The sequence below is a fragment of the Stenella coeruleoalba genome (genome assembly GCF_951394435.1).
Source record: "Stenella coeruleoalba genome assembly, chromosome: 6".
Taxonomy (NCBI): domain Eukaryota; kingdom Metazoa; phylum Chordata; class Mammalia; order Artiodactyla; family Delphinidae; genus Stenella; species Stenella coeruleoalba.
Genome location: NC_137151.1, coordinates 119,267,117 through 119,288,260, shown reverse-complemented (window position 1 = coordinate 119,288,260; position 21,144 = coordinate 119,267,117). Strand labels below are relative to the sequence as shown.

At 36.9% G+C, this 21,144-nt stretch overlaps 1 protein-coding gene across 1 annotated transcript in view; it reads right to left on the bottom strand.

Annotated features, from left to right (window-relative positions):
* Window positions 1-21,144, bottom strand: part of CAB39 (calcium binding protein 39) — an 85,523-nt gene that overhangs the window by 44,894 nt on the left and 19,485 nt on the right. Inside the window, exon 2 of the mRNA XM_079925226.1 lies at window positions 5,971-6,126. Coding sequence (XP_079781352.1) covers window positions 5,971-6,084 — 114 coding nt within the window. The 5' untranslated portion in view covers window positions 6,085-6,126. The remainder of the gene's footprint in view (window positions 1-5,970; window positions 6,127-21,144) is intronic.

Sequence of the window (21,144 nt, the reverse complement as noted above, 5' to 3'; positions counted from 1 at the left end):
TATCAGTTTTTGCTTTATTTTGCTTTATTTTAAAGCTGTTATTAGGTGCATAAACATTTAAGATTGTTATGTCCCTTGGATTAACTGACCCCTATTTTATCATGAAATAACTATCCTGGATAATATTCTTTGCTCTGAAATCTATTTTTGTCTGATATTAATAGAGCCCCTCCAGTTTTCTTTTGACAAGTGTTAACATGGTATATCTTTCTCCATCCTTTTACTTGTAACCTAATTGTGTCATTGTCACTTTAAGTACATTTCTTGTAGGCACATATAGTTAGGATTTTTTCTCTTTTTTTTAACCATTTTTTAAAATCAAAATATAGTTCATTTACAAAGTTGTGTTAGTTTCAGGTGTACAGCAAAGTGATTCAGTTATACATATATATAATATTCTTTTTCAGATTCTTTTCCATTATAGGTTATTATAAGATATTGAATACAGTTCCCTGTGCTATACAGTAGGTTCCTGTTGTTTATCTGTTTTATATATAGTGATGTGTGTATGTTAATCCCAAACTCCTAATTTATCCCTGCTATACCCCCCCTTTGGTAACCATAAATTTATTTTCTATGTTTGTGAGTCTATTTCTGGTTTGTAAATAAATTCATTTATATCATTTTTTTTTTAGATTTCACGTAAGTGATATCATATGATATTTGTCTTTCTCTGTCTGACTTACTTCACTTAATATGATAATCTCTAGGTCCATCCAGATAGGACTTTTTTGTCCAACCTGACAATCTCTGCCTTTTAATTGGGGTGTTGAGACCATCTATACTTAATGTGATTATTGATATGGTACATTTGAGTTTATCATCTTGCTATTTGTTTTCCATTTGTTCCATCTGTTCCTTAAAGCCATTTTTCCCTCTTTTTCTGCCTTCTTTTGGTTTAATCAAATATTTTTAGTAATCATGTTGTATTTTCTCCTTTGGTATCTCATCTGTTTAGACCCTAGTACAGAGCTATACTTTCATCTGTACTGCATTTTATCAGTTACAATCATGTCCTTCCTCCAACTCCTGCCCCACTACCCCCAGCTCATTGACCCTTCTTTGGTGCCTGATTTAGTCACCTATAGAGTTTCCTATCCTTCTCCAATTTTTATCATTCACAAGCTCCGCTAATTAAACCTTTTAATTCTCCTCAGATAAATCAGTGACAATAAATGTTATTAAAAGTTTAAAGTTGGGGACAGTATCCTGCAACAGATCACCAAAACCCTGCCTAGGTGCTCAGAGTTATCCACTAATCAGATCCACTGGGTATAATTATTCATCCAATCAGGAAAAGTGTCCACTAAGCATCCTGAATTACAGGGGAAGATAATTAATAAACACAAAACTATATGGAAGATACTAGGACCAACAGGGTAGATCTCTTGAGAAGGGTCATTTATCTCACTATTTCTGTGGGTGGTAGCACTACAAGGGAATGTGATACTTGGTCACCATCATAAAGTTCAGAAGATATCTGGCTGGGATACCCTCTTATTGGTCATAAACTCAACATACAAATTATTACAACATTCTCAGTAATACATGTTTTATCCTATTCAGTAGAATTAAGAGTTTAGAAGAGTTACCTTGACAGAACTATGTTAACTCTGTATTCCATTTTCAATAAATAAAAAATAATTATCGAGCTGTCTTTGGAAAGCTTATGTTCTAACAGAGGGAAGAACTAGTAAAAACAACAACAAAAAATCATTAAGTATATTAAAGGTGTTAAGTGATACACAGAAAACCAGAGCAAGACCGGGGGAACAGGAATGCCGGGGACTAGGCTGCATTTTAAATAGGGGGTTGGGTGAAAAGTGACATTTAAGCAAAGACTTGAAGGCAATAAGGGAGTTAGCCAAGCAGAGAGTTGGAGAAAGAACATTCTAGGTAAAGGGGACAGCCCAATGCAAAAGCCATAAGGCAGGAGTGTGACTGAAGTACACAAGGAAAAGCAAGCCAATGTGGGGGGAATACTAGGAGAAGGGACCATTGAGGTCACAGGCCTGACTGACCAGGGCAAGGGTGGGCATTTATTTTTTGGTAAAAGCACCAGACAGGAAATATTTTAAGCTTTATAGGCCACATAAAGTCTCTGTTGCGTAATCTTCTTTGCTTTTTAAACCAACCCTTTAGAAATGTAAAAACCATTCTTAGCTCATGAGCCTTACAAAAACAGGCCTAGGCAGGATTTGACCTGTAGAACTTAGTTCAGCCCTTGTAAGGATTCTGACTTTTACTCTAAGGGAAATATTATTTGACTCATGTTTTGAAAGAATCACTATGGTTGTGGAAAGGCAAGGGAGACCAGTTAGAAGAATACTACAGTAATCCGGAGCAAAGATAATGGTAGCTCAGACCCAGGTAGTGACTAAGAAAACGGGGTGAAGTGGTCATTAGAGTCTGGCTTTTTAACACCCCCCTTCCCCCCCGCAATAAAGTGGATGTATTTGCTCATGAATTGGATCTGGGAAGTGTGAAAGGAGTCATGGATGACTCAAGACTTTTGGCCTGAACAACTAGAAGGATGGCGTATCATTAACCATGATTGGAAAGACTGTGAGTGGATGTGTGAAATGTGTGTTTTGCTTCAAAACAAAGTAGAATTCATATTCCTTAAATTCCAGCACAACTTTGTAGCTACTTTATTAACTCTTCCACAACTTCAGAATCATTTTTTGTCAGGGTACAAAAAGATCCTGCTGTGATGTGAATGGAACTGCTTTAAGCTTAAAAATTAATTTGATAAGAAATGGCATCTTAACTATATTCCATCCAATAACATGGACCAAGTATTCTTTTGTACCTCTGAATAAGGTTTTATAGTTCTCTTCATATAGGTTCTGCATACTTCCTGATGAAAGTATTCCCAGACACCTTATTTTTTTGTTGTTGCTACTGTAAATAAAATACTTTTTAAAAAAAAATTACAATTTCTAGATCGTTTTGATGGTATTTAGGGAAGCTATGCATTTTGTATTTAGCTGCCCTAGTGAACTCTCATTTTCACACTGATTCTCTTGTGTTTTGTAAAGATATATGAATATCTCAACATTGTAATTTCCCCTCTTTATTTTAAATAGCTGTGTTTTTTATTTCTAAACTGTTTCTTTATGCGTTGCCTAGAATTTCCAGAACAACTCTAGATAAAAAGTCATAGCAAGCACCCTGGTTTTAATGGGACTACATTCAAGTTTTCAGTCTTAAGTATGATGTCGAAGTTGCTTTTCGTGGTTTTTAATTTAGAGGTTGTATTTTCATCTCTCCATTGTTTTCAGGTCTCATTCCCTCTTCACCATTTGCATTAGTGCTATTTCCTTCTGAATCTTGATAAGACAGTGAAATCAGAAAGTTCAGGGTTTTCCTCCCTATTTCTAATCTATTTCAGGAAAGTAATTTGCATTGATTGCTCCTCAATCTTCAGAGTTGTCCCCTTCCTTTGAAATAAAATTTATTTTTCATAAATTTAACTAATTTTCTTTGCTTTATTTAGCAGGAGGTCTATTCTTGCTTATGTTTAGAGCAAGAATTCTCAACCTCTGTGTTACCAAAAAAGGTTCCCTGAGACCCTTTCAAGGGGTCCATGAGGTCAAAACTGCTTTCATATCAATGTAAACACATAATTTGCCTTTTTCCACCGTTGCCATTTGCACTGATGGTGTTGACCTCTAGCCTAAGTCAAGGCAGTGACAACAAACTGTAGTAGTTATCGTTGTAGTTTTCATCATCACGCACTCAGCTTCAAAAAACTGTTTCACTTAAGAGTGTCATGAGAAAGCAGGAAAAAAATTCATTTTATTAAACTTTGACCTGAGTATACATACAACTTTTTAACACTTGGTGTGATAAATAGGAAGTACACATAAAGCACCTTCTGCCCCTTACTGAAGACTGCTTGTCTTGAAGAAAAGTACTTGTATGATAATGTTTGAGCTATGAGCTGAACAAACTATTTTCTTTATGGAACATCACTTTTCCTTGAAAGAAAAACTGACAAATTATTCCGGCTTGTATATTTGGCAGACATTTTCTCAAAAATAAACAAAGTGAACCTGTATCCTTAAGGAAAACAACCAACGAACAGTATTTGTTGCCAGATTTGAATTTTGAAATTTGAATACAACATAAGTAAGTTTGACCACTTTCCAAAACTTATACTTTTCTGATGAGATCACAGTGGTGATATTTTAAAATGTGAATTTTTGATACTGAATAATGTGTCAACGTTTGGAAGATGTATGTAACTCAGTGATCCAATATTTTCTAAATGACCAGTGCATGTTACAAAGTCATGCATGGATAAAGGACCTTTTCAAAGTACTGAGTACGAAAAGTTCATTTATACAGTTTGAGTCTATTACAACCAAGAAACTATCAACTGTTGAATTTTGCTGTGGTATCAAAAAATATTCAAAATTATCTGAAAGGCTATTAAAATACTCCTCTCTTTTCCAATTATGCATCTGTATGAGGCCAGATTTTCTTCATATACTTCAACCAAAATAACATAACAGCCATCTTTAAAAGAAGTTAGTTTCATCATATTATTAACATTTATCTACATCTCTTACTAAGGTACGCAAGAAACTGTCTAGAATTTCCATGGAAGATCTAAAGTAAAATTGAATTATAGAAAATTTCACTAATTGTAGATTGCTTCCAGTGACAGAAAGATACAACTAAATAGCCTATAATTACAAATCTTAATCCCACGAGCGCGAAATTCCTTTCTTTATAAGAATACAGGTAAACCACAGTCTTAGACTTAAAAAGATGGTAGAAATTAAGCAGTTTAAGTGTCAACTCAAAACAAAAAACAACCTGCTAAAATAAAAGATAGGATGGAAAATCCTGTTCCAATCAAAACACTCATCCAGTGAATCATCAGGCATCCAGCCCATGGGAGACAGGTACTGTGGAGGGCACAGGTGGGCCAGAAATGACACATGGGTCAAAGAGCTCAAGGTCTAGTAAGGAAGAAAAAATATGACACAAATAAATTCATGTTGAAGATGGCAGCACTCCTGCCATTTCCAAAGGAGGTGGCCAAATGGTAGATTCATTTTAGAGTGTAAGGGTAAGGTCGGGAGAGGGAATATTCTGGGAAGCCATACGGGAAAAAGAAATGAATTGCGTGGTTCTGAAAAATGAATGGGGGCTGAGGGGAAAATGGTGCAGGGGTGAAAACAAGACAAAGACAGTATGGCTAATTGTTTGCTATTAATTGCTTTCAATGAACAGAGACAAGCTGAGATTGTTAGAGCATACAGAAAAAGGGAGAAAGGGGTTGAAATTCACCTAGAGAAGCACAGGCCAGGTCACAAAGGGTCTCGTGTACTATGTGAGAAGGCTGAACTGAAGGTTTAAAGCAGGGGAGATATTTCAGAAAGAGCCCTAAAGAGGCTACTGCTAAGGTCCATAAAAAAGGTCATGAGGATTTTCGTGAAGTAGGAATGGAAGTTGGGATCAATTCATAAACCCCTTAGGAAGTAGGGGTTCATACTATTTATTGAAAGATGATTATTTTTGGGGGGGGGACAGATTGGTATGAAAGTCGGGTTTTGGCCTGTGGTGACTGGGTAGAAGAAGATACTTGTCATGGATACAGAGAACACAAAAAGAAAATCAGGAGAGGTTATCTCCCTAAGAGGACTACCCGTGGAAACACTGATTTCAGAAATGAGATAAACTACATCAACAATGAAAAAAAAACCCCGAAATTTAAATAGAATTGAAAACCTCAAATGAAAAACTGAGAAAAAAGTCAAAAATGTATTTGTTAGATGGCAGTACAGGAGAAAACACGTGTTTAAGCACCAGCAAATGCCACTTTAGGACTAAATTTTAAAAACCCCAAATAAACCCAAATTGAGATTTACTGATTTTTAGAAATCACCTCATAACTTGTCTTACATTTGCTCCTAATCAAAAGATTAAAAATATAAAATAAAGCCAAATACACACCTTTTCCGCTTTTTTGTCAGAGATGTCTTGCTTTTCCAGCACGGCCATGCTCTCCTTCAGGTTCTTCACGATGTCTGCAGGAGATTTGTGAGATTTTCCAAATGGGAACGGCATGGCGGCAGCGACCGGCGCCTCACTGCGCTCTGCCTGCTTCACCTGGGGACACAGCACATGGTACAAGTGAGAAAAAGTGAGGTGGACAGAAGACATACTTTCTAAACCCTAATCTGAGAAGAAAAACAGTGTTTGAGAAAGTTACTTTATATCGCTTTCAAAATCAGTACTAGGAAACCCACAAATATATAAGAAATGATAATAAAATTACAGAACACTTTGTACTTTTCAAAATACCTTTTTAATCCCCTGCTCTCCTAACCACCCATTTGAGGAGGAACATGATGGTGCTAATGATGGAGGGTAACTAGCACCGCCAGGCTCCCTATTAAGCAATTGAATCCATCATCTATGGGATCTTTTCAAACAATTCCCCGAGGACATTAATTCTACTCCCATTTACAGGTAACATTGAATGAGTTGAATAACATTAAGAAACTGCCTCAAGGTACTAAGGGGTAAAACCAGCTCAGGTCTGTCTTGATCCAAAGCGTCCTTAATCACCACACTATACCTCCAATTAATAGATATCTCTGTTTCACAGTTGAGGAAACTGAGGTAAAAAGTTAGGCAAGGAGCTTAGCCAAAAAGCACTAGCAACAGACCCACTCTCTAGGTCTCTCCAGATGCGCCTTTTCCAGTGTTCATGCTGATGCTGCTTCCTCAGCATCCTGTGGGTACACTCTTCCTCCTCTTCAGTCAATCCTATGGTCTCAGGGCTGGAGAGAACCTTGGACAGAGCCTTGGACATATCTCCCATCAGATCCTCAAATTCTTTAAGTGACGGTTTCAACGTGTACTTTTTCTGCCTGGATATGACTATATCCCATGAAGGAACTCACTGCACAAATTCTGGGGACAATGAACTTCTGGAAGTTCTTAAAATTTTGCAGGTAGCAGAAAACAACATTTCAACCACATAAACCACAATATTACATCATGCAAAAGGAGGACATCAACTATTCCAAAAGGTCACCATGAAAAAACAAAGTTAACAAGATAAGCAATGAAAGTAACTTTGGAACATGTCAGAAGTTACAATTTCTTTCACTAAATAAACTAATTTACACTCACAGGCATTAAACAATCTCATATAAGATACCAAAAGACAACACTTTTCCGAAGAACCTTATAGATCACTTAGATGAGTGATTTTCAAACTGTGAGTTCCAAACTCCTATATTTCACCATCCCTGGCACCCACTGCCCACCTCTGCCAAAGTGGGGAGAGGTGGGTCTCAGATACCTCAACCCTACTTTGGTTTTTTTCCCCCATCAACATAAAATATCTCTGTTGAACAGCATCATAACACTTCCTTTGACCTATGCCTAAGACTTCACTGGAAGAAAGTATTGGAATGCTTTTTCTCTAAAGTATGAGATACAGTGAACTGCATATCTGTTTACAAATAAACATTTAGGGGAAAAGAACGTGCAAATGAATGCTAACATGAAGCTTACAACTAAATCATGAACAAGTATGTTATTTCTTGACATGCTTTGATATGATGTTTTGACCAATCTCTATACCCAAATATCACCTATATAGTTCACCTTCTGTCAGCTTATAAATCCTCTTTTGATCACATTAAAACCACATCTTCATTAACCAAAGGGAAATGTCCTCAAACACAGGTTCTAAATTTACTTCCAAATATTTTTTCTATGACAAGAAGTTTGGATCAACTACAGGTGGCTGTTACATTTTTCTCTCTGATTACCTGGCAAGATGGGACCCAAATTCTGGATCATTCTTTTCCATTACTTTTTTCTTTTTATTTATTTAAAATTATTTTATTTTTTTTTGAAGAAGGGTAGGGGGCAATGCAGCCTGCTTCTCTATGAACAGAGTGGATTCACACTCACGATAAGTCCTATGAAACCATAATCTTCCCTGTTTGTACTCCACAAATAATAGCAGTGATCTATAAGTCAATGCTGGGTTAAAGGTGGGAATGTTTAATGGAATTTTGCAGGAAATGTTAGGGTGCCATGCAACAGAGATATTTTCAGCTCTGACTCAACAGCGGAAGAAGTGACTTCCCAGGGCAAAGGGGGTTTTAAAAAGTCCTACCAAAAAAAAAAAAAAGTCCTACCACACACCAAATATTGGTCCACAGCAAAAAGAGTACAGCTGCAGAAGAGAATACATATATAAAATGCTTTTGTTGAGGGAAAGGGGAAGCATGACACAATCATTCCTCTTAATTAATACACTGGGCAGTCAAGATTCTACAGAACATATAAACTAATAAAACTATACTTTGGGCTTCCCTGGTGGCGCAGTGGTTGAGAGTCCGCCTGCCGATGCAGGGGACACGGGTTCGTGCCCCGGTCCAGGAGGATCCCACATGCCGCGGAGTCGCTGGGCCCGTGAGCCACGGCCGCTGAGCCTGCGCGTCCGGAGCCTGTGCTCCGCAACGGGAGAGGCCACAACAGAGAGAGGCCCGCGTACCGCAAAAAAAAAAAAGTATAAATAAAAACTATATCATATAGTTCTTACTTTAAAGCCTGAGTGCAATAATTAAACAAATCCTTTTATTTCTTTCATTTACGTCCTCAAATCCACCAATTCTTGATCAACACAACTAAGACAGATTTGGGGGGTCAAAAACAATGAAATAATACCCCTTAAAACTTCTGCATTAGAATTTCTTATGTCTAAGTTTGCTTTGCATTAAGCTTATGCTAATGTATGCCACTCAGCGTTCCAACTTTTTAAATAATTAATTGAAAACATAGAAAAGTTTAAAATTCATGAATGGCTGCTAAGTGATGACCAAGTAGGTAGCCAATACATGTGCCTAGAACATTGATTGCTAAAAGGCTGAGAAATGCGTTAAGAAATAAAAGTTTTAATAAACATGTTAGATTAATATGCACAGAGCTACTAAGTATTTATCGTGTTCCTGACTTTAATAAAGAAAACAAAAGCAGCTATTGAGGCAAATGTTATAATATGGTGAAATCATGGATGTGTCATATAAGCATGTTCATTAAAGATGGGGAGAAAGATCCCAAAACAATTGATCAAAAGAGGGAGTACCTCTGGGGAGCAGGAAGAGAGTGGGCAACTGGTATTTTTTCTTACAAGCTCTTTTTGTAACTATTTGCGTCCTTCAATTTCACATGTATAATTTGATAAACATAAAACTAAGTGTAGGGCTTCCCTGGTGGCACAGTGATTGGGAGTCTGCCTGCCGATGCAGGGGACACGGGTTCGTGCCCCGGTCCAGGAAGACCCCACATGCTTGCGTACCGCAAAAAAAAAAAAAAAAAAAAAACTAAGTGTAAAGAAATCAATGAATAATATAAAACAATCTATCCTTAATACATAAAAAGTACTATTCATAAAACATTTCCATGGAAGGCTGAATGACACAGAAAAGTAAGGCTGCCAATTTACTAATCTTACTCATCTCCAAAGTCAGAGCCAATAAAACCAGCAAACTTTGATCATGATCTATAAGTAAGAAAGCTATTTAATGTTACACACACGTGCATGTGCACACACACACAGCTAAAAAAAAATATGGATGACTAACCTAGATCTCATGAATCACTAAGTTTAGAGACAATAAAGAACAACCTGAAATCCACACGAAGATTTGGAACCACATACAAACTTAGTTTAAGGGTTGAACATGAAGCTTCAGTCTCCTTACTTCAGTCCTTACAAGTAATAGAAGTGAATCCCTTCACAGAATAACTCATGACCTTCCAACAGTGCTCAAATGATAGCAAAGGCACCACTGAGAGTGAACTCTCCAGCCCACACTGCTTTCTCCCAGGAGTGGAGACGGTGCCTTGAAAGGGGCCTGGTCCACCATCAAGCAGAACTATTCACAGGGTTCTGTCTCCTTGAAGGATGTGAAACACTCAGGTACATGTCTGAGTTTTGGAACTGACAATCCCAAGAGTATGAAGATGCCAAAGCTGGAAGTAGCAATGGTTAAACAAAGGATAAGATGGTTACAAGACACTTTTCACCTGCCTGACTCTCATTTCCCACTTTCTTCCTTTGTCATACGTGTTTGAGAGAATTCTAGGGAACAATAACAGCAAGAGTTCACTGAGTAAGGCCCTTCAATAACTTTTCATTGCCCTTATGGTAAAATCCAAATTCCCTACCATAGCTTTACCCATCTCCAACTCGCACAGCCCACAGAGGCTCGCACAGAGGTCCAGCCACGCTGAGGTCCTTTCTGTTCCCTAAATATGCCAACTACCTCTAAGCCAGAGTACCACAAACTTGCAAGTATGGTAAAAATCTTAATTTTTAAATCTAAATGGATATATGGGTTTTCACTGCCACTCAACTATTCTGTACATTCAAATTTCTTCTTAAACTATGTTTTGCCTAAACTATGTTTCAGACATAACTAGAGTTCATGAAGGAAATGGACAGAAATACGTACTATAATTGAAAAAATTCATTTAGTTTTCAAATACTCACTTCCCGATCCCTTCAAAAAAAAAATTGGTTCATAATAAACCTCAGTAGGAGTCCTTGGGCTGAGTCAAAACTACCAATGCCACTGGCAGAACGCCAGCCACGTCCGCATTTAGAGGGCTGTGGAAACCCGTGCCTACCATCTCGCACACTGGCGGTAAGCGTGCTCCTGATGGTTTATTAGTGGTGTATGCCTGAATCCCAAAGGTAAAGAAGAGTTAGAGGGGAAATATAACTTGAAAATTGGGAGGAGGGAGGCCAGGGTGGGGAATAATTTAGCATGCTTTTAAACTAAAATTAATATTTATGAAATAACATGCTAAATCTGCATGAAAGGAATTTGCAGGAACATTTAGCACTGTTACACCCCTTAGGTTTCACGCATTTGTTTTTCTGTCTTTCCAAATGCTCTTTCTTTCTGCCTTTAACTTAATGACTCATCTTTTTTCCAATGGTGATGTACTTTAAGGTTCTATCTTGGCTGTCTTCTTACCCTATATTCTCTGAGTGATCTCATCTACCCACGTTTTCAACAACCTGAAATCTACCTCCAGCCCCGACCAATCAGCCTACATTTCTAACTACTGCTCCCGAAAGATGTCCTCAAGGCAACTCAAACCTCATCCCCAAGTCCTGCTTATTTTTCTAAATTCCCCTTCACAGTGAATGGATCCATTGTTCACCCAATCACAAAACCTGGTCACCATAGCAGACTCTTTCCACTCATTAACTCTTCCATATAATCAGTTCACAATTTCAGTAAATTCTGTTTTCTAAATCTCTCTGTCCCTACAGACATCAAGTGTAGACCCTCGCTATTCTCCACAAAGGGCAGTGGTTGTCAATGGGGCCAATATCACCCCTAGGAGATGTTCTTGAAAATTTGGGCGCCACGATGACTGGGACATTTACTGACCCACTGAAATCACTTTAAAAAGGTGGGTGGGGTTGCTTTTTGTGCCACTGTTCACATAAGCACAGTCCTTAGCTAGCTTCTATATCCTTGGGGTAGGGAGGAGAGGGCTAGGCTGGGAGTCAGAATAAATGAAGTTTTTCTATCTACTCCTGCATCTATGTCCATCACTGAGTGTTAAACTTCTAGCTTTTAAAAAATGGTTATACTATTCATCATGCAAAATTCAAACATTAAAGGACTACTCAAGGTAGAAAGTGAAAATCACCTGCAAAGCCTATAGGGACAGCTAGTATTAACAGTTTGATATATATTTTTCTTTTTGTTACTTGCTCTATATTTGTGGTCTTTCACATGGCGACTCGACTCTTCTCTAAAACAGATGGAGACCAGATGATAGCAGAAATGGTCACCTCCATCTTACAAAGCACAAAAACTTCAAGTCACTGGTCTGTTAGGTTAATACTCCTCAGAGTACAAAGCTCCATACCAAGAAACCGCTGGAGAACATACAGAACACCCACTGGGAAACTAGAAGGGTAACACCATTAGCTAGGACTGTTAGGCACTGACCTTCTTAGGCAATCTGACTGCTTTGGGCTCATGCAACATTCCCCTAAATGCAGCTAACTCTAGTCACCTATGTACTGATAAATATTGAAAAGTAGTCAAATGGTCCATAAGCCACTAATTAGGACATTCATTCATTCAAGTACCAACCGTGCACTCACTATGTACCATACAAACTTAAGGCACCAAGAGTGGCTGCTCTCAAGAAGACAACATTCTGGCATATATGGATGTGGGTGTATATGTTTTAAGACAATACAGAAAAGCTCCTGAATGACAACACATTCCTAAACAGTTGAGTTCACAGGACTCTGTGCTAACATATATGTTAGATCTGACTCATAAACTTGGTGGTCAAATGCCAAAACTGCAAACAAAAAACCCCACATACAATAATAAGACTGTTGCAGAGGACTATCGAGGTACTTAATTAAGCAGTCATGGAAAGTGTGAAATGTCGTAAACATTTGAATCCATTTTTTAGATAGCTGGCTCTGAGACCTAAATCCCCTGCTTCTAGGGTTAATGTTACTTGATTCAGATAAATATTAAATATCTACAACATGCTAGATCTTGTGTTAGGTGCTAGACTACCCATATAGTAAGGTAGGGCAATTATATAAGGCACAGTAGTTAATTACACGGGCTTTAAAGATAACCCGGGTTCAAATCCTGGCTTCACCATGCCTTAGCTGACTTAGACTTTTCTAAGCCCCCTTTCCTCATCTCTAAAATGGGAGAAACAATAGCAACCTAACAACTTGGTATAAGAATTGCATGTGTTTCAAGTGTTTAGAACAGCATCTGCATATGGTAAAATTTGAATAAACAGCAGTTAAGCATAATTACATGGTTTTTTTTTTCCTTCTAAAATCTGATTCATGACTACTGTTTCCAAGGCCAAAATGGGTTTTAAAAAAGGTATCCAGGGCTTCCCTGGTGGTGCAGTGGTTGAGAGTCCGCCTGCCGATGCAGGGGACACGGGTTCGTGCCCCAGTCTGGGAGGATCCCACATGCCGTGAAGTGGCTGAGCCCGTGAGCCATGGCTGCTGAGCCTGCGCCTCGGGAGTCTATGCTCCGCAACGCGAGAGGCCACAACAGTGAGAGGCCTGCGTACCGCAAAAAAAAAAAAAAAAAAAAAAAAAAGGTATCCACACAGACTGTATAGCAATATAAGATGAGTGATCTTATCCTTTTAAAACCTGCATCTAAAAGTTTTGATTCAGTTTTTGGAAGGATAGGCTACATGCCCTTCTAAGCTGCAAATAAGATGCAATGACTCAGCTCCATTAAAATAAACCATGGATAGCTTTAAGAAGCAACTGGACCTTTGGTTAATTACCAAAGCTACCATATACAAAGCTCATCATCAACTATGTCAAAACCAAAATCAAGTGTTCAAGAGCATACAAGACGACCTGTAAAGTGTCCTTTGCAATTAATGTATCTTGATCAGACTTTCAGGGGCCAATGATGTGCAACACTGGATACTATGCAGGAGTTAGACTGACATTTTTTTATAGCCTAGATGGTAAATCAGATGGTTGCCATGGTGGTAATAGTAGCAATATTTTAAATAATGTAAGATCTCTCCTACAGTACTACACTTCACAGTTTACAAAGCCCCGTCACTTCTCTGTTTATTCCCTCCCCCAATGACCTCTCACTTCATTCAGAATAAAATCCACACTCCTGACCAAGGCCTGCAAGGCTCCTTGATCTACTGCTCTCTGTCCTCATCTCTTACACTCGAGGCTTTAGCCATACTGCCTGGCTTGACATTCCTGGGCCCGGCCTAAGTACATTCCCCATACTGTTCATGGAGAGTTCTTTGCTCAGATCACTATGGCTCTCTCCCTCATTTTACTCACAGGGCCTTCCCTGACCAATGTTTCCAAAAGAGCACCTTTCCCCTAATCTCATCTCCTTATCCCGCTTCATTGCTCTTCCAGTACTTGTCACCATTACCTGACATATATGTCCCAGGAAAAGGACTCTGTTTGTTTCACTCATTCATTGTTGTATACCCAGACCCTGGAACAGTGTCTAGAACATACTTGTAGAATATCTGTAGAACAAGCAAACTATCTTTTGATTCTCAAGGAAAGAGTAGAACTCCTCTGATTCATTACTAAGTTTTATTTTTTTTCTATTCTATAGATGAGTAAACTAAGGCACAAAGATATTGAATAATTTGTTCAAACACCATGAAGCTAGTTAGTAAAGTGGAAGAGAAAGGACTTCCAAGGTTTTGACTCCAACTCTTAATGCACCATCTATCAGATTAACCAGTGTCTTTCATATGACAATGAATATGTTCACTATGTATCAGGAGACTTAAAAATGCTTCTCTCTTAAACCTGCTTCTCTTAGATTTATGTACCAAGATGGCAGCTGAATCATTACTTAAGACAGTTGAAAAAAAGGGAAAAAGCCCCAGGAAATATAATTGAACATTGTGAACTCATTTAAAAATCAATTCTTCTGAAGATTTCTACTGACGTGAAAAAATGCCCACAATTCCTTTTAACTGAAAACACTTTAGATACAAAGGTGCATATATGTATTTATATGCACCACATATACATATGAGTGTATATACGTATATAAAATAGTCATGTGTTCTATATATGCAAACACATATGTTGACTAAGAGAAAAAAAATCAGAGGTTAATAATGGGTAGTGAGAATGTGTGTTCCATATTAAATTTTTCTTAATGTTAAATATTTACAATGTACATGTACAGTTTTTTCCTGATTATAAAAGTGCTATTAAAAAAAATTAGTACAAGATCATTCCCAATAAAAGGAACCAGGGCTCCATGAAGGAGCAGGAAAATATATAAGATGAGCCGAGCCTAGGGCATGTTACCTCAGAAAGTATTTGAATATACTTGAACATTTTCATAATTTTTAAAAATCAGTAATAGAGAACATTTTTTACTCTAAAGAATTGTTATGCTTCTTGTAATTGGTATGTCCATTGTGCTTTGCTTTTGCTTTTTTCCCCTTTATTTGCCTAAACGGTCAAAGTTAAATTTATGTATAACTGCAAAGTGATCACCTTAAACCATGTTTCTCACATAAAAACAACCCTTTCTCCTCTATAGTCTCACAGCTCTTACTTAACTGTTCCAATGTATATGTGTTGTCATTCTGTCCACTGTAATTCAATAAACTAACTTATCTGCTGATGGCACAGGAAAAGAATATCTACAGAGGAAATAGGTACACACAGGCAATGCCTTCAATAGCTGACTTATAGTGCCCCTCCCTGAAATTCTTGGAAAACTACAGCAATGCCAGCATGAGTATCCCCGCCTTGGGAATGCCCCCCTTTTCTCTACTTGTTCAAAATCCTGCCCATGTCTAATTCCACTTTTAAATAACAGCTCCTCCATGAAGACCCCCACAGTAATCTTCCTCCTCACTCCTGAGCTTTCAAAACCTCGATTATAGTGTGCTTTTATTATTTACATATGTATCACCCTCAATGAGTCAGGAAGCCCCAAAACTGAATGTGGCAAAACTGAATACCAGCCAACATGTTACATTCTCGTAACATTTGGCATATTGCTTTGCATTAAGACTCCAGACACATGTATTGAGTGGAACTGAAAAACAGTTCTCAAAACAAAGAAGGCCACAGAAACGATTGATACATAAACAACCAGGAGTTAACCAGAAAGTTTTAATCTGAAACCCAGCCAGAACAGGGTTAGGGGCCACCACCTAGATGGTCTTGGAGGATAAGTGAGCAGGAAATCTAGGTAAGCACCTATAATCTAGCTATTGCTATGTACAAAGTTGGACCCACACCTGCTCACTTAACTGTTCCAATCTATAAGTTGCCACCTGTATGTTGTTTGTGCCATGAATATAAACATGGAAAAATTCTGACTAAAGTGTAATAGATTCATGTAATTAACCAAGATGAAATACTGAAAGGGTGGATCTGGGTTCCCAAGATTGTGGCACAATTTGTAGAACCATCCTGTTTTGGATCTTCACAACTTTTTTGCATTGACTTTTTATTAATGTTATATTAGAATGAACTTAATTGACTGATCACTTGGGCATTATATTGTGATGTGTATTCTCTAAATCCAACACTTTCTATCCATGAAACTACCCCTTCCCACTTTCCCCAATTTCTATGGTAAATACTTGCTGTACGTCTTTAGATTCACATAAAAGGTCCGTCCTGAGATCCCATGTTGAACGTCTGCATCAGAATTCAAGGCAAGTCTTTTGACTTCAAATTCTCTTTGTATTTATTTGTCCTATCATCTTACAAACAGATCAAGTATCACAAAATGTACAACATGGAAGTATGACTTAATTATCAAAAAGTAATCAGAAATAAATGTTCACTAAGTGTCTTTTTAAAAATATTGATCTTTAAATTCTGATCAAATAGACAAAAGGCAATTTCTAAGATTATTATGAGTTAAATAAATATGAAAAGGATACCCTTGACTGTCCCCTCCCCCCCCCCCGAAAAAACCCCCCACAGTATCAAAAAACAAAAATTGGCCCACATCTCTGTTCCATATGCTTTGGAGAGGACTTTTATTGCTCATCGTTGACAACCCACGTTCCTTTTTTCTATTAAATAACAAGTGCATTGCATAGAGAGCTAGGAACTACCTTCCAGTTCCAACTAAAACCTCCCAAACACATGTATAGGTCTGAGTGACCACGAACTTCTCCAGCCACTCATCTTTTGGGAAAATGTCATATTAACTAAAACAAATCTCCTTTAGGCATATGCCTAATACTTTTTCCCAGATCACTTTTTAAAAAGAGAGATTGTTGGAGACCTCAAATCTCTAACATTTTCAGAATTTAGAAGTGTAGGTTAGGGTAGACTATTCTTGGTGGAACTTTCTCCATGACCCTAAAGCTAAATGCACCAATTACATACATCACATCATACGGACCATTAATTCTGTTTTTTGTTGTTGTTTTTATTGTTTTTGGTCATCAAAAGTAGTAAATAATCACTAGGTGAATCAATCTTTAATAGTATTCCCATAAATTTAAATTTCTAGAAAAAATTCCTATTTTAAATTAATAGCTTTTGTTATGTATGAATTACAGATCGAGAACTTAATGAAATGGGCTTAGTAAATACAATGTTTAGAAATAATTTCACTTTTGTGTTCTTCTAATAGGCTTTCTATTAACCCTTGAAAGTTTCTTTTACTCACACTAAACATGCGAATATCAAATTATGAATGTTTATGAAATATGCTCTAATGATAAAGTTCATTCTTTATTTGAACAACAAAGCAAGAGACACCTGTTTATAGGAGAGAGCTTTGCTTCAGACAAAGTAATTTTTAGACAAAAGTAGTTTTACAAGGATTTTTTTAAAGCACCAGCTCTTGTTAAAAAAAAAAATCTGTGTATTAATTTTACAAACAGGAATCTCATGTTAAGCCTCAAACACTTTTTAAGAGAACCATACTACTAGTGTCAAGTTTTACTGTGGTAATTTCAGTGTATCATGCAGTCATTAAGGATTTCCAAGACTAAAATTATGATAATTAAGTACAACAGAATACTTCAAGCTACCTTAGATCCTTTCTGGAACAGGGCAGGGCACATATAAACAACCACTTAAACAGTTCTAGAATTCACTTAGAGATATGGCTGGAAGTATTTTAACCAAACTGGAATTACCTAAGTAATTCTTAGGAGTTAAGACTGTATCATGTTTCAGAGCTCTCTGACTTCTTTCTTGTAAGTTTAAATTTTAACCTTAAAAATACACACACACACACACACACACACACTAACTTGAACCTGGCTTCTGCAGAAAAGTTTGCTCTTATACATCTGCTTTTTTCTCCATCTGAGTATTGGCCCCATAATAGTTTTCAAATATCTTTTGTTGTTTAAAAGAAAGGTAGTTTGCTCAGGACTAAAATAAGTGCCATGAATGGGACTACTCTTCTAAATGTTTTTTAACTTGCACCAAAAGCTTATGCCAATTTACACTGTCATCAACAGTGGATGACGGCAGCTATTTCCTCACCAGCCAACCAACACCAGCCCTACTAACCCTTTTGATTTTTGCCAACCTGTCAGATTAAAAATGCTATTCTCTTGACCTTCTCTTCCCCACATATCAACTTGATTCTTTGAATTGCTGATCACTGATGACAGTGAACACATTTTCATGCCTATTATCCATTTGTATTTCCTTAGCAAAATTGTTTGTACATCTCTAATGTCCATTATTCTACTGGGTCTGGAGTCTTTTTCTCATTGATTGATAGGATACTTATAATTATGAACATTATCCCTTTGTCTTTTTTTTGCAAATATGTTAGTTTTTCCATTTGCATTCCAACTTTTTGTCATGTACAAAGTTCTCATTTTCTTATAGCTTTATCTATAATCTTTTTCTTTATGAATTCTGGGTTTCCTATCAAGCTTGTAACTGCATACTGACTATGATGCAAGATTTCATATTATAGGTATCAGACATTATTTACAGTTAAACAATGGTATCCTTTTCTGAAATTAGTTCTAGTAGAATCTAATTTAACAAACCTCACTATGATATCCAGTTTGACAGTGAGGCACCTTTCACACTAGCACTGCTTAGTTGTGGGAAAAATCAATCAAGAAATCCACTATAGTAACATGAATCAGTGACCTTTCTCCAATAGCCACCTAATTAAGTTATTGGGGGTGGGGTGGTACAGAATGCATTCTTTATAAATGGTGACTATACTAAAATACATGTTAAATAAGGATGATGCCAAATAAACATTTAAATGATATATTTTTCAAAAATACAAATCTGTGATTTGAGAATATTTTTAATGTCATGTAGAAAGAAGAACTCAAAGCACTTTGAACAGCCTAATCAGACATATTAATATATAAATTACCATCACCATGCTAGCCTGTAAGTTGTCTGGGAACAAGAGCCATAATATTCCCATTCAGTCTGCGTTACATTTAGCACTGTCGGCAGCCAAATTCCTATAAAATGTATCCAGTTGTGCTTTTGTTACAGATAAGGAAGATAAAACTTGAAGAGTTGACTCAATCAGAGGACTGCCCTCAGTTATTCTCCAGGATTCCAGCTTGTCACCACCCCTCTTAAAAGTGTGGTGTTCCAAACCAGACCCTGTACTCCACATATGATCCAAGACTACCTATCCATAGATTTCATAAATGTAGTCTTAAACTCCATTAATAGTTTTGATACATTACATGGCAGCTCTCTATTGAGCAACATAATTGACCTGTATGTTCTGTAGTGAACCACATCCGCACCCATTGTTTACTACTGCCTTTTGGGACATAACCTGCTGGACTGAACAATTATTCCTATTAAATTGCTTCTGATTTAGATTCAATATACATTTGACATTTAAAAATTTTTCTTGCATCTCTAGTTTGTTAACCAGAGTATTATTAGCTTTCCTTACCAGATTCCTGTCAAATACAAATCTGTTCAGCAAGTCACACAGGTCTTCCTTTATTCCCTGTTAAAAGCACAGTACAAATACTGGAACCTTCCAATTAAAGCCGGCCATCAGTTTGTACTGTGTGTACAGTCGTTGATTTTTTAATTTTTCTGACATCAGTCTTAGCGGTTTTATTTTTTTTTAACATCTTTAATGGAGTATAATTTCTTTACAATGGTGTGTTAGTTTCTGCTTTATAACAAAGTGAATCAGCTATACATATACATATGTCCCCATATCTCTTCCCTCTTGCATCTCCCTCCCACCCTCCCTATCCCACCCCTCTAGGTGGTCACAAAGCACCGAGCTGATCTCCCTGTGCTATGCGGCTGCTTCCCACTATTTTGTGTGTACAGCCATTTAAACAACCACAAGGCCACCAGGTCACCTAACTCATTACCACTAGCAGTGATAGCTTCCAGATTTCTCTGATTTCAAGACACATATATTCATACATAAAAAATATGTATCACATACACACAGACACACACAAAGTACCACCAAACAGCACTTATCCTCACTATGCAAAATTACACTGACATTCTCCATTCTATTTTATTCTATCCTAGTCCCCTGTTCCCTTCCCTCCCTTTTAAAATGCTAGTCATAGCCCACTAAATTGATCTCATAACCAACTGATAGGATGGGACGGGCAGTTTATAAAATAGATTTATAATCAACCTGAGTAGTTCATTTACTAACGATAGCTATCTTATTCACAATGCTTAATTTCTCAAATTATCACAAGGCAAAAAGATTTCATCACTTGGTTTAAGACTTGAAATCATAGTTACATATTACAAAGCATTATTTAGAAATACTTGTAATACATGACTAATTAACTGATTTCCATGAATATGTTAAAGGCCTTTTATCAGTATGGATCTGCCATCTTTAATTTTATCTACACCGATTCATTCACAGATATTCTAAGGAATTAAGTTACATTACCATAGTTGTAGAATTAGTTTCAGAAACATGAACTTCAACTATTCCTTGACAAATTAGCACTGAATTTAATAATATGAAGGTTAATCAGTGTCCACATTTTTAAACGTGAAATCATTAATCTTCAAGGAAAAAATTATAAATTCATTTTTCTTCTGGTTCAATTTACTACTCACTTTGCCACAAGGTTGTGGAAGCATAGTCCATATGACCATGAGTAAACATCACAGCCTCACCCATGTTTGGTAAAGAAGAAAAAGCAAATAGCCAATCCTGCTCTTTTAAAAAGATGGTAATTCCTTAAAAAAATTGTGTAATTCAAAACTTGAACAGTAAACAAGTGAGAAAATTTGAAACAAAGTTCAAACAAGAAAAATAAAAGCCTTTTCGAAAATTATTTTTTTGTCAAAGAATTAAGATAGATTGAAAAAGTAAGAAAATACTGTGGTTCTAAAAAGTTACACCTGAGAGTGTTGAAATGATTTTTATTTTTTTCCTTTCAGTCATTCCAATTAAGAACTGTATTTTGAAAAAAAAATTCCTTTTTAAAATTTATAACCGTAAAACTTATTTCTAGAGGATCAGATGTAAACCTGAAAAATCACTCTCCTTCAAGGTTCAGCATTGCTATTTCTGTTCTGGCTAAATGCCCACAAAAGCATAAACATGCCACAAAACCAGC